Raw genomic sequence first — 12,527 nt, forward strand, 5'->3', positions numbered from 1 at the left:
TGTAGTCCCAGCTACTCGGGAGGCTGAGGCAGGAGAATGGCGTGAACCTGGGAGGTGGAGCTTGCAGTGGGCTGAGATCGTGCCACTGCACTCCAGCCTGGGCGTCAGAGTGAGACCTTGTCTCAAAAAAAAACCCCAAAACAACAAACAAACAAAAAAGCAAATATTGCCTAATCTGCCCACAGATTTAAAATATTCGAGGAGATGATCTCTTAGATATCTTAATTTTAACTTACATATGCAGTACTTCTCATTTGCTTATGGTGATGTAAGTGAACTGTCTATTTAGGCTTTGCAGACATTGTTTAATCCTTCCTGACAATGGCTTATAAGAAACAATGGACAAAAGAAACCTCAAGGAGATTCTTTAGGCTTCATTTAGTGCCATCAAATTTCTCCCACCCAAATACTTTTGAGTAGAGCTACCGAATTATTACGCTATTTTTATTACCTTTATTCCTCTAAGTTAACTGGTAGGTATGCTAGCAAGTCTTAAGATGGACATGCATATAATTTTATTTGGAAATAAAAATATTCAGAAACACATAAAAAGCTGGGAATACATATATATGTATATATACACATACATATATATATAATTATGTGCATGTGTGTATGTGTGTATAGCTATATGTTTAAATAAACACATCCCACTTAAAAAAAAAATAAGATCTTCATTTTGGGAAGCCAAGGAGAGAGGAATGCTTGAACCTAGGAATTCAAGACCAGCCCTGACAACATGGCAAGACTCCATCTTCACAGAAAATTTTAAAATTAGCCAGCTGTGGTGGCACATACTTGTGGTCCCAGCTACTCGGGAAGCTGAGGTGGGAGGAACGCTTGAGCCCAGGAGGTTGAGGCTGCAGTGAGCTGTGATTGCGCCACTGCACTCCAGCCTGGGTGACAAGAGTGAGATCCTGTCTCAAAAAAAAAAAAAAAAAAAAAAAAAGAAAAGAAAGAAAGAAAAGAAAAGAAAGATCTTGCCCAAAGTCAATTACAAGAAAGCGGCAGAGGTGGATCCAGGTCTGCCTGGCTGAAGAGAGGGTGAACTGAGGTCCTTGCCTCCCGGGTCACGGGGGATGCTCAGCATGTTGTGGGCCCCGTGGGGTGGTGCCCCCAGCCATTTGGACGGCAGCTGATGGGCTGGCCAGCTCTCCTAGCTCAGGCCTCTCCAGAGGACCAAGATCACGGGAGGGGAATTAGAACATGTCCTTCATTATGAGACACTCCAATTATTAAATTAAGACATTTTCAGGGAGACAGAAAGACTCCCACTTCTATGTACACACTGATTATCCTGACCTCAGAGACACTCAGACCCCCTCTCTAGCCATTCTCAAAGTACAGCAAAAGCCTAGCCATGGGGTTATTTCCAGAAGCTTGTGAGCAGAGCTAATTCAAGGAGACATGCCTGAGTCACGCTCTGAGCCCTCAGTCTGCCTTCTTTGCGGAGCCAGATGGACGTGACCCTTCAGGATGTGTCACGGGCTCTTAGTTCCCTTTTTTAAAAAGTCCCCATCTACCCTCTCCCTTTACCTAGCAATAGCCACAGGCAGAGTGAGGGACAGGAAGCCCATTCCTCAGATGCAAGACTGTGTGTTGCTTGGGGCGTGGTCGGTGTGAATGGTGCCTACGGGAAGACAATCAACCCCTCCGGTGTTAACCACGCTGACCTCTTCATGGGGTACAGAAGTCATTTTTAATTGTTTCTCTACACTGTTCTGTACTTTCAAATTCTCCAATCGAGTCCCCCTCTGGAATCCAAAACTAACTTCAGAGTCATAAAGCAAAACAGTGGCTCAAAGACGCCACTTCCCCAAGGCAGCCCACAGAGAAAGAAGCCACTTTCCCAGGCCACAAACTCACCACAGAAGGAGATGATGTGGCTGCTGTCTTCGTGGACAAACTTGCGTGTCACAGCCTCCTCCATGATCTGCTTCACCTGGAAGGCAGAGGTGACCGGAGGGGAAGAGGTCCAAGGTGACCAAGGTGACCTGGGTGTAGGTGCCCCAAAAGGGCTGCATTGCTCCCCAGAAGGCCTTTCAGGCTGTTTGGGATGTTTTGATATCTGCTTTCCTTCCCCCTCCTCGCCTTGTCTTTTGGAGGTCTGAGGCCTGTCACAGCTCCACGCTTCTCATTTTATCAATTATTTGTTCAGGTTCTTCGCACAGCGGGCTGCTGCTTCTCTTAGACATCTCACAAAACGTCATCTCCTTTCCTGACCACACTGTCTAAGGCAGACCCCTCCCCAATCCCATCCCCTATTTTAGCTCCTGTAGGGCACTCACCACTATTCTCATTCTTTTTTTTTTTTTTTAGACGAAGTTTCGCTCTTGTTGCACCGGCTGGAGTGCAATGGCATGATCTCGGCTCACCGCAACCTCCACCTCCCAGGTTCAAGCCATTCTCCTGCCTCTGCCTTCTGAGTAGCTGGGATTACAAGCGCCTGCCACCACGTCTAGCTAATTTTTCTATTTTTAGTAGAGACGGGGTTTCACTATGTTGTCTTGAACTCCTGACCTCAAGTGATCTGCCCGCCTCGGCCTCCAAAAGTGCTGGGATTACATGTGTGAGCCACCGTGCCCAGTCTACCACTATTCCCATTCTGTTTGTTGATTTGTTGACCGTCTGCCTCTCTCTTCTAGAATTTAAGTTCCACAAGGGCAGAAACTTCATCTGCCTCATTCACTGCTGAATTTGCACAGCCTAGAACAGTGCCTGGCACAGGGCAGATGCTCAATCAACATTTTCTAAATGACTGGATGAATGAATGAATCAGCGTATGAATGAATGAATGAATAAGATATATAAAGGAATCAAGAAAGTGCAGGGTAAAAAACCTGCCCTGGAATCAGGTAGACCTGAGTTCAAATCCCTGCTTGGAGACCTCCCAAGTGGGTTTCTGATCTTATTTTGGGAAATGGATGCTCAGCAAGATGAAGGCACTTACCCAGGGAGGCAGAGCTGGCTATCAGAGACAGGTTCCAGCTCGAGACAGACACCCAGGCTGTGTGCTCTTCCCAGCGCACTCGCTCACTCAAGAATTGTCACCTGAGTGCTTCTAATGTGCCAGGCACGGGGACACAGTGCCAAAGGGCAGCTGTGCCTCTCTGCTCTTGGTGTTGATCCTCTGGCAGCCTGAACACCCTTCTGCTCCACTAGATTCTGGGCCCGATTCTGCCCAGAGTCATTGTGGGATTTAAGCAAAGTCTGTCTCCTCTCTGGGCCTCAGTTACCCCACTTTGGGGTTGAGGAGGTTGGAAAACACAATCCAAAAGGCCTGTTCCAGCTCTCTATCACCCTGAGGGTTCTGATGTTGGGGTAAATAAAGCAAAGTTCTGAGTTACCCCCACCCAGTGGGTTCCCACACCCTTTCCCACTGTCCTGTGGCCCACGCAGACTCCACCAGGCCAGCACATCCATGCATCCATCTGAGAGCTGTCCCAGGCCCTCCCTGCCCGCTCTCCCTGCCTTCTGGTTACCTCCTGGAGATGAACACAGAGTTCGGTGCATCCCTGTCCACCTTCTCTGCAGAAACACATGGCAGTGTCCCCCCAGAGCTGGCTCACCGACCCCACCCCACACAACCAAGTCAGCACCAGCGCTGTGAACAGCTCCGGATCTCAGCGCTCCACCAACTCCAAGCTGGGCATTGCCTGCAGCATTTCTCACCCTGAAAACTATCTAAGGAGGCCCATGAGAAGTTGGCTTCATTTTGCAGATGTGGAAACTGAGTCTCGTGGAGGCAAACTGGCCCACTCAAGGTCACAGAGTAGGAAGGAGCAGAGTAGAAATTCAAACTTATCACTTTCTTTTTCTCCCATCATGGCTCCTGCTGCTGTATCTTGGCTCCTCCCACTATTAGCTGTGTTTCCTCAGGCAAATCATGTCACTTCTCTGAACCTTAGTTTTCTCCTTGGCTAAAAAGTTTATGGAAACAGCACCAGCTTCAAGGCACTTGGGAAGGCTGAACAAGATAATGATCATCATGTGCTGAGCACAGAACCTGGCACGCAAAAAATATCTGCAAAGTGTGCTGCAAATAAATGTCAGCTGCATGCAGGTCATCAGCTCTGCCTGAAACCTTACCTGGCCTCCCATCACTGTTATTTTGGCCCTGGCTGGAATGTCGCCGGTTCAGGACATCAAATTCCCCTGGTTGGGTTCCTAGAGAAGCTGCTCTTGAAACACCCATCAGACGTGTAACATTTGGTCAATACTGGTTTTCCCTGCCAGGCTCTGATCCCCATGAGGGCAAGCATTCTGTGTTTCCTTGCTTTATGGCTATGGTGCCAACAACTACCTCGAGTTCCAGCACATGGTATGTACTCAATAAAGTTCTCTTTGGAAAATCAATGGCTCAAAGAATCATGATTGACCTCAGGCTTTGGTAGAGTATTTTATTTGAAAAAAATATATATTTTTTTTCTTATAACCATAATTGTGGATAATAGAGCAGTAACATTATTATCCCTATTTGTCAGAGGAGGAAACAGAGGCCCAGAGAGGTGGAGTAATCCGTCTGGGGTCACACAGCTAATGAGGACTGAATTTGGCATTTGGACCCAGGTTTGTCTGACACCAGGGGCTGAGCTCCTTGTGCAACATGTCATGAAGCCCACGTGGTCTCAGAATGTTTGCACACCTCTCTCCCCTCTGCAGGAATCTGCCACTTTCTTTCCTTTGCTCCTCTAAGGCAGGACACGGTGATGCTGAGAAACTGCCAGAAGGCAGTTGCCAAGCACCCAGACCCTGATGACATTTGGGAATATAGCAACAGAGGGAGTGAGTCCAGGCTTAGTCGTAGATGGTAGAGGACTGTCAGGGAGGCATTGGGGGTGGGGAGTCCAGGCAGCTGGGTCAGGAGCACTTTCATGAATGTACATGGTTAAGAACTGAGAATTTGGGGACAGGCAGACCTGGGTTCAAATCCTGGATGAGCCACTTATCACAACTTGGGCAAATTCCTTTACCCCCTTAGGACAACAGTACTCAGGAGGCAGAGGTTGCAGTGAGCCGAGATCGTGCCACTGCACTCCAGCCTGGCGATAGAGCAAGATTCCATCTCAAAAACAAAAAACAAAAAACAAAAAAAAGCAGCACCAACTTCTAAAGATTCAGTCAAATATGCTGGTTGTACCTTTAAAATATCCTCAGATTCCAACCATTTCTCAGCCCCTCCACCACCACCTCCTGGTCCAAGTCACCATCACCTCTCCCCTGAATCAATGCTGTAGACTCTTACTGGTCTCCCTGCATCCACTTCTAAGAAGCTCATTTTAATACAGCCAGAAGGATCTTGTTAAAAGGTAAGTCAATAGAACAACCAGACAGAATATCAATAAGGAAACAGAGACCTTGAGCAACACTATAAACCAACAACTGGACTTAACAGATATGTACAGAACACTCCACCTAACGATGGCAGGATGCCCACTTTTCTCAAGTGCACATGGAACATTCTCCAGGAGAGAGAATATCTTAGGATACAAAACTAGTCATCATAAATTTTTTTAAAAAATGAAATCATATAAAGCATCTTTCTCATTCACAATGGAATGAAACAAGAAATCAACAGCAGAAGGAAAACTAGAAAACCCACAAATAAGAGTCGTAAACAACGTACTCTTAAATAACAAATGGGTCAAAGAAGAAATCTCAAGGGAAATTAGAAAATATATCAAGATAAATAAAAACAAAAACACGGCCAGGTGCGGTGGCTCACACCTGTAATCCCAGCACTTTGGGAGGCCAAGGCGAACGGATCATGAGGTCATGAGATCGAGACCATCCTGGCTAACATGGTGAAACCCCGTCTCTACTAAAAATACAAAAAAAAAAAAAAAATTAGCTGGGCGCGGTGGCGGGCGCCTGTAGTCCCAGCTACTCAGGAGGCTGAGGCAGGAGAATGGTGTGAACCCGGGAGGAGGAGCTTGCAGTGAGCCGAGATAGCGCCACTGCAGTCCGGCCTGGGTGAAAGAGTGAGACTCCGTCTCAAAAAAACAAAACAAAACACACAACATGGCCAATAAAAACAAAAACACAATATGGGCTGCTATAAAAGCAGTGCTAAGAAGGAACTTACAGCGGGAAATGCTTACATTAAAATAAGAAAGATCTCAAAGAAACAAGTTACCTGCACACCTTAAGGAACAAGAAAAAGAAGAACAAATCAAATCAAAAGCTAGCAGAAAGAAGGAAACAATAAAGATTAGGCTGGGCATGGTGGCTCACACCTGTAATCCCAGCACTTTGGGAGGCTGAGGCGGGCGGATTACCTGAGGTCAGGAGTTCAAGACCAGCCTGGCCAACATGGTGAAACCCCGCCTCTACTAAAATACAAAAATTAGCTGGGCGTGATGGTGGATGCCTGTAATCCCAGCTATTTGGGAGACTGAGGTGGGAGAATTGCTTGAACCTGGGAGGTGGAGGCTGCAGTGAGCCGAGATCACACTATTGCACTTCAGCTTGGGTGACAGAGTGAGACTCCCTCTCAAAATATATACATAAAAATTAAAAATTAAAAAATTAAAAAGTAAAGATCAGAGCAGCCATAAATGAAAGATAATTTAAAAACAGAGAAAACTGACAAAATCAAGAGATGGTTTGCCCAGGCCAGGCGTGGTGGCTCACGCCTGTAATCCCAGCACTCTGGAAGGCAGAGGCGGGCGGATCACGAGGTCAGGAGATTGAGACGATCCTGGCTAACACAGTGAAACCTCGTCTCTACTAAAAAAATACAAAAATTTAGCCGGGCGTAGTGGCGGGCGCCTGTAGTCCCAGCTACTAGGGAGGCTGAGGCAGGAGAATGGTGTGAACCCGGGAGCCAGAGCTTGCAGTGAGCTGAGATCACACTACTGCACTCCAGCACTCCAGCCTGGGTGACAGAGTAAGACTCCATCTCAAAAAAAAAAAAAAAAGAGAGAGAGAGATGGTTTGTCCAAAAGATCAACAAAATTGACAAACCGTTAGCAAGATTGACTAAAAAAAAAAAAGAATTCTCAAAATTAAAATCAGAAATGAAAATGAGGACATTACAACTGATGCCATAGAAAAAACCATTATAAGAGAATACTATAAACAAATAAATTTATGCCAACAAATTGGATAACCTAGATAAGATGAATAAATTCTTAGAAATACACAATATACAAACTAAATCATGAAGAAATAGAAAATTTTAACAGACCTATCATAGCAAGGAGATGCTATCAGTAAGCTAAAACCTCCCAACAATGAGAAGCCCAGGACCACATGGCCTCACTGCTGAATTCTACCAAACATGAAAATAATTAAACTAATTCTTCTCAAATTCTTCCAAAAATATTAAAGAGGCAGGAACACTTCGAAACTCATTTTATAAGGTCAGGGCTACCCTGAAACCAAAGCCAGTCACAAAAAAACTGCAGACCAATATCTATGATAAATATGCATGCAAGAATCCTCAACAAAATACTAAAAACAGAATTCAACAGCATACTAAAAGAATACGGTCGGGCACTGTGCAGTGGCTCATGCCTATAATCCCAGCACTTTGGGAGGCTGAGGCAAAAGGATCACTTTGGCCTAGGAGTTTGAAACCAGTCTGGGCAACACAGTGAAACCCCACTTCTACAAAAAAACACAAAAATAAAAAAACTAGCCAGGCATGGTGGCATGTGCCTGCAATCCAGCTACTTGAGAGGCTGAGGTGGGAGGATAGCTTGAGCCTAGGAGGTTGAGGCTGCAGTGAGCTGTGATCACACCACTGCACTCCAGCTTGGGCAAATGAACAAGACTCTTATCTCAAAATAAAAACAAGACAAATAAATGGAAAGGCATCCTCTGTTTATGGTTTACAAGACTTCATATTGCTAAAATGTTGATATTACCAAAGTAATTGACAGATTTAATGAAATTTCTATCAAAATCCCAATGGTGCTTTTTTTTGCAGAAACATAAATATCTATCTTAAAATTAATACCAAGGAACATATCACGGAACCCTAACTACCAAACAGTCTTGAAAAATAATCTTGAAAAATCTTCAACAAGAAGAATGAAGTTCGAGGTCTCATACTTCCTGATTTAAAAACTTGTAACAAAACTACAGAAATCAAAACAGTGTGGTACTGGCGTTAAAAAAAAACACACATTTAGACAAATGGAATAGAGAGCCCAGAACTAAAACCTCACATATATAATCAAATGATTTTTGTCAAGGGTGCCATGCCCATTCAAAGAAGAAAGTGAAACTGACCCAACTGCCCCATAAACTGTTCTTTTTGATAAACATAGAAATTGACCCTTGTGGTCTTAAAAAACTTGAAACTTATATTTATCTGAGTTCCTTCCTCAGAGAAGGTCCTTCAGGCCTCTCAAAAAAAGTATCAAAGAACTGAAACTCACCAGATCACAGATGGGAGGGAACCCCCTCATTCACCATGATTGCTTCCTTGTCACTCCCTAGTTCTTATTTTCTTACACATTGTTGCATTTCTTCCCAGCTATATAAACACCTAGTTTTAGTCAGTCAGGGAGATGGATTTGAGACTGAGCTCCGTTCTCTTCAGCTGCAGCACCCGATTAAAGCCTTCCTTGGCAATACTTGTCATCTCAGTGATTGGCTTTCTGTGCAGTGAGCAGCAGGACCTAGACCAAACCCCTGGTGTTTTGGTAACAAAGGGATAGTCTTTTCAACAAATGGTGTTGGGAAAACTGGATAGCTATATAGAAAATAATAAAATTGGACCCTTACCTTATACCACATACAGAAATTAAAGTAAAATGGACCAAAGACTTCAATACAAGCTAAAACTATAAAAATCCTACAAGAAAACAGGGGGAAAGCTTCATGACATTGGATCTGACCATGATTTCTTGGATATGACACCAAATGCATGAGCAACAAAATTAAAAATAGGTAAACTGGACAGCAAAGTTAAAACCTTTTGTGGGACAAAGGACAAAATAAACAGAGTGAAAACAGCAACCCGTGAAATAGAAGAAAATATCTGCAAATCATATATGTGATAAAGGGTTCGTGTCCAGAATATATGAAGAACTGCAACTCAACAACAAACAACTGAATTCAAAAATAGACAAAGGACTTGAATAGGCATTTCTCTGAAGAAGATATGCAAATGATGAACAAGCACATGGAAAGATGCTTAATGTCATTAATTATTAGGGAAATGCAAATCAAAACCACAAGGAGATACCACTCACACCTATTAGGATGGCTGCTATGAAAAAACAGTAAGTGTTGGTGGGGATGTGGAGAAACTGGAACCCTTGTGCAATGATGAGAAGGTGAAATGGTGCAGCTGCTATGGTAGACAGTATGGTGGTTCTTCAAAAGATTAACCATACAATTAGCATATGATCCAGTCATTCCACTTCTGGGCATACACCCAAAAGAACTGAAGGCAAAGTCTCAAAGTCTTATTTGTATACCCATGTTCACAGCAGTATTATTCACAGTAGCCAAATGGTGGGAGCAACACAAGTGTCCATCGATGGCTGAATGGATAGACAAAATGTGGTCTACACACACAATGGAATACTATCCAGCCTTAAAAAGGAAGGAAATTCTGACACTTGCCAAAATATGAATGAACCTTGAGGACATTGTGCTAAGTGAAACAATCTAGACGCAAAACAACAAATGCTGCATGATTCCACTTATAAGAGGTACTTAGAGTAGTCAAATTTAAAGAGAAAGGAAGGAGAATGGTGGTTGCCAGGGGCTGGGGAGAGGAGAAATGGAGAGGTATTATTTAATGGGTATAGAGTTTATCTTTCGAAAAGAGATCTGGAGGTTGGCATACAAGAATGTAAATGCACTCAAGACTGAATTGTACACTTAAAAATGGTTAAGAAGGCACATTTTACATTATGTATATTTTACCATTTTAAAATGTGCATATGGTATGTGTTCACATAGTATAAATAAACGAATATTTTTCAGTTAAAGAAAAATTCTATCAAACCACGTCCCTCCTCTGCTCAGAACTCTTCCATGGCTCCCATCTCACCCAGAGTGACAACCCAAGTCCTCACCACCTCACACAAGGAGGCCCCTCTGCTGACCTCCCAAGCCCCTTTCCCCCATCCCAACACCTGCTCTACACACACAGGCTTCCTTGCTGCTTGCCCATCTCCGTGGGCAGAGCCCATCTCACGTCCTTTGCAATTTCTGTTCCCTTTGCCTGGAATGCTCTTTTCCCAGCAATCTCAACTCTTTCTTCAAATGTCACCTTCCCTGATGATCCTATTTAAAATTGCAACTCCCCAACCCGCACCCCACTTGGTATCCAACATACCCCTTTTTCTGCCTTTTTTCTCTCCATAGTCCTTCGCGTGAAGGTCCGCCGCACTACAAGATTTTGCTTGTTTACCTTATTCCCTAACTCTCTGATTTAGTGGCCTCTATGCTCTATGAGGTCAGGAATTCATCTCTGCCATCTGGTGGTGCTCTGCTCCCAAGACCCAGCAGAGTGCCTGGCACAGAGCATGCACTCAGTATCTATCTGTTGAATGAATGGGGAGGTTTAGATGAGGCGATGCAGGTAAAGCACTTAGCATAGGGCTTGGTACACGGTGTGTGCTCAATAATCAGTAGCATTTGAATAATGATTACAGAGACACACACCCCTGCTGCCCTGGAACAAGTTACATCTGGTCTGTGCATCCCACCTCCTTGCATCAGGCATGTTTATGCAGGTAAAAATCAAGTTAAGAAGAAACAGCAAAATTAACTTTGCAGGGGGAAACATCACCACCAAGAGCAGTATGGAGCAGGTTTGAAAAGAGTTTTGCCTAGGAGGAAACGAGGGGGAGGAGGCAATAGGCAGGTTGAACGCAGAGAATAACTAGTATGTCTTGAGTGAGTCGCAGTTTGCAAAGCTTTCTCCAGCCTACCTTGCCTCACAACATCAGGCGAATACAATGCCCGCTGGCAGAGGAGAAAATTGAGACTCAGAGGGCAAGGGACATTCCTCTAAATCAGCATAACCAGGAAGATCCAGGGCCAGGCCTGACATCTAAGACTTTAGACTCCAAAACAGAGGACGAGCCTGGGCAACAAGAGTGAAACTCCATCTCAAAAAAAAAAAAGAAGAAGAAGAAATTTACACGCATATACAAAGTGAAGATCATGTGAAGATCAGGGAGAAGATGGCCACCTATGAGCCAAGGAGGGAGACTTGGATCAGATCCTTCCCTCACGGAGCTCAGAAGGAACTGGTCCTGTAGACACCTTGATCTCTGATTTCCATCTCCAGAGCTGTGAGAAAATCAGTTTATGTCGTTCAAGCTGCCCATTCCATGTACCCAGCAAGCTTTTTCTGTAAAGGTCTACAGAGTAAATAATTTCTACTTTGTGGGTAATGTGATCTCCATGTCAACTACTAAACTCTGCCCTTGTAGCATGAAAGCAGCCACAGATAATACATAAATGAATGGGCATGGCTGTGTCCCAATAAAACTTTATTCACAAAAACCAGTGGAAGGCTGGATTTGGCCCGAGGGCCAACCCTGCACAAGAATGTTTGGCTCCAGCAGGCTCGTCTACTTCGCAGCTCCAGCCAAGGAAACTGCTCCTCTATCCTGAGTCATGGCCCAGACGGCCTACTTAGGTGGTCCGCAGTCGGGGACAGCTCTCAGGGTCAGTGCTGACGTGACTGACAACTCCCATATGCAGTGGCTGGCCTTCTCATAAGGTTGTAGCCATCCTGCCAATGTCCTGTTCCTTGGAGACAACCATCTGCTGTCACCTCCAGAGAGGCTCTGATGCAGGAGCGCGGCCACCTGCCTGTGTCCTCCCTCATGGTGAGCAGAGGCTACTGGGCCCCATCTGTTCTCTCCACAAAAGGAAGCTATGAGCTTGCTCAGGACATGTGGCAAACCCCTAGCTTTCTCCAGAGCACATGGTGAGAGGGTGGGAAGAGGAGCTGCCAACCTTGGAAGGTTCTAGCTCTGTCACCAACTAGCAGACGCCCTCAAGCGAGCACCACCTTTCAGGGTCTCCCCACTTATTCCTCTGGCCTCAAAGACGTGCCTACCTCCCACTGTCTAGGATGCCTTCATCCTCCATTCCTTTCCTTTGTCATGCCTCTTCCACCCTCGGGAATCTCATAATGCAAAATGTCACCTCCCCCATTGCTATGGGCTTAACTGTGTTCCCTTCACCTCCATTTCATATGTGGAAATCTTTTTTTTTTTTTGAGACGGAGTCTCGCTCTGTTGCCAGGCTGGAGTGCAGTGGCACAATCTCAACTCACTGCAAGCTCCACCTCCCTGGTTCAAGTGATTCTCCTGCCTCAGCCTCCCAAGTAGCTGGGACTACAGGTACCCGCCACCATGCCCAACTGATTTTCGTGTTTTTAGTAGAGACGGGGTTTCACCATGTTGGCCAGGATGGTCTCAATCTCTTGACCTCATGATCCACCTGCCTCAGCCTCCCGAAGTGCTGGGATTACAGGTGTGAGCCACCGCGCCTGGCCCACATGTGGAAATCTTAACCCTACTATCTCAGAATGTGCTGTC

The 12,527-nt window shown here is 45.1% G+C and overlaps 2 protein-coding genes across 3 annotated transcripts in view; one reads left to right on the forward strand and one right to left on the reverse strand.

Moving 5' to 3' along the window:
* CRYBB2 (crystallin beta B2) overlaps window positions 1-12,527 on the forward strand; it is a 679,427-nt gene that overhangs the window by 385,808 nt on the left and 281,092 nt on the right. The window lies entirely within an intron of this gene.
* Window positions 1-12,527, reverse strand: part of SGSM1 (small G protein signaling modulator 1) — a 121,768-nt gene that overhangs the window by 81,321 nt on the left and 27,920 nt on the right. For both annotated transcript variants that reach the window (XM_032139561.2, XM_032139562.2), the window contains exon 3: window positions 1,867-1,942. In XM_032139561.2, the coding sequence (XP_031995452.1) occupies window positions 1,867-1,942 (76 nt within the window). The remainder of the gene's footprint in view (window positions 1-1,866; window positions 1,943-12,527) is intronic.

The sequence above is a fragment of the Hylobates moloch genome, unplaced genomic scaffold, assembly GCF_009828535.3.
Source record: "Hylobates moloch isolate HMO894 unplaced genomic scaffold, HMol_V3 SCAFFOLD_19, whole genome shotgun sequence".
In the NCBI taxonomy this organism is placed as follows: domain Eukaryota; kingdom Metazoa; phylum Chordata; class Mammalia; order Primates; family Hylobatidae; genus Hylobates; species Hylobates moloch.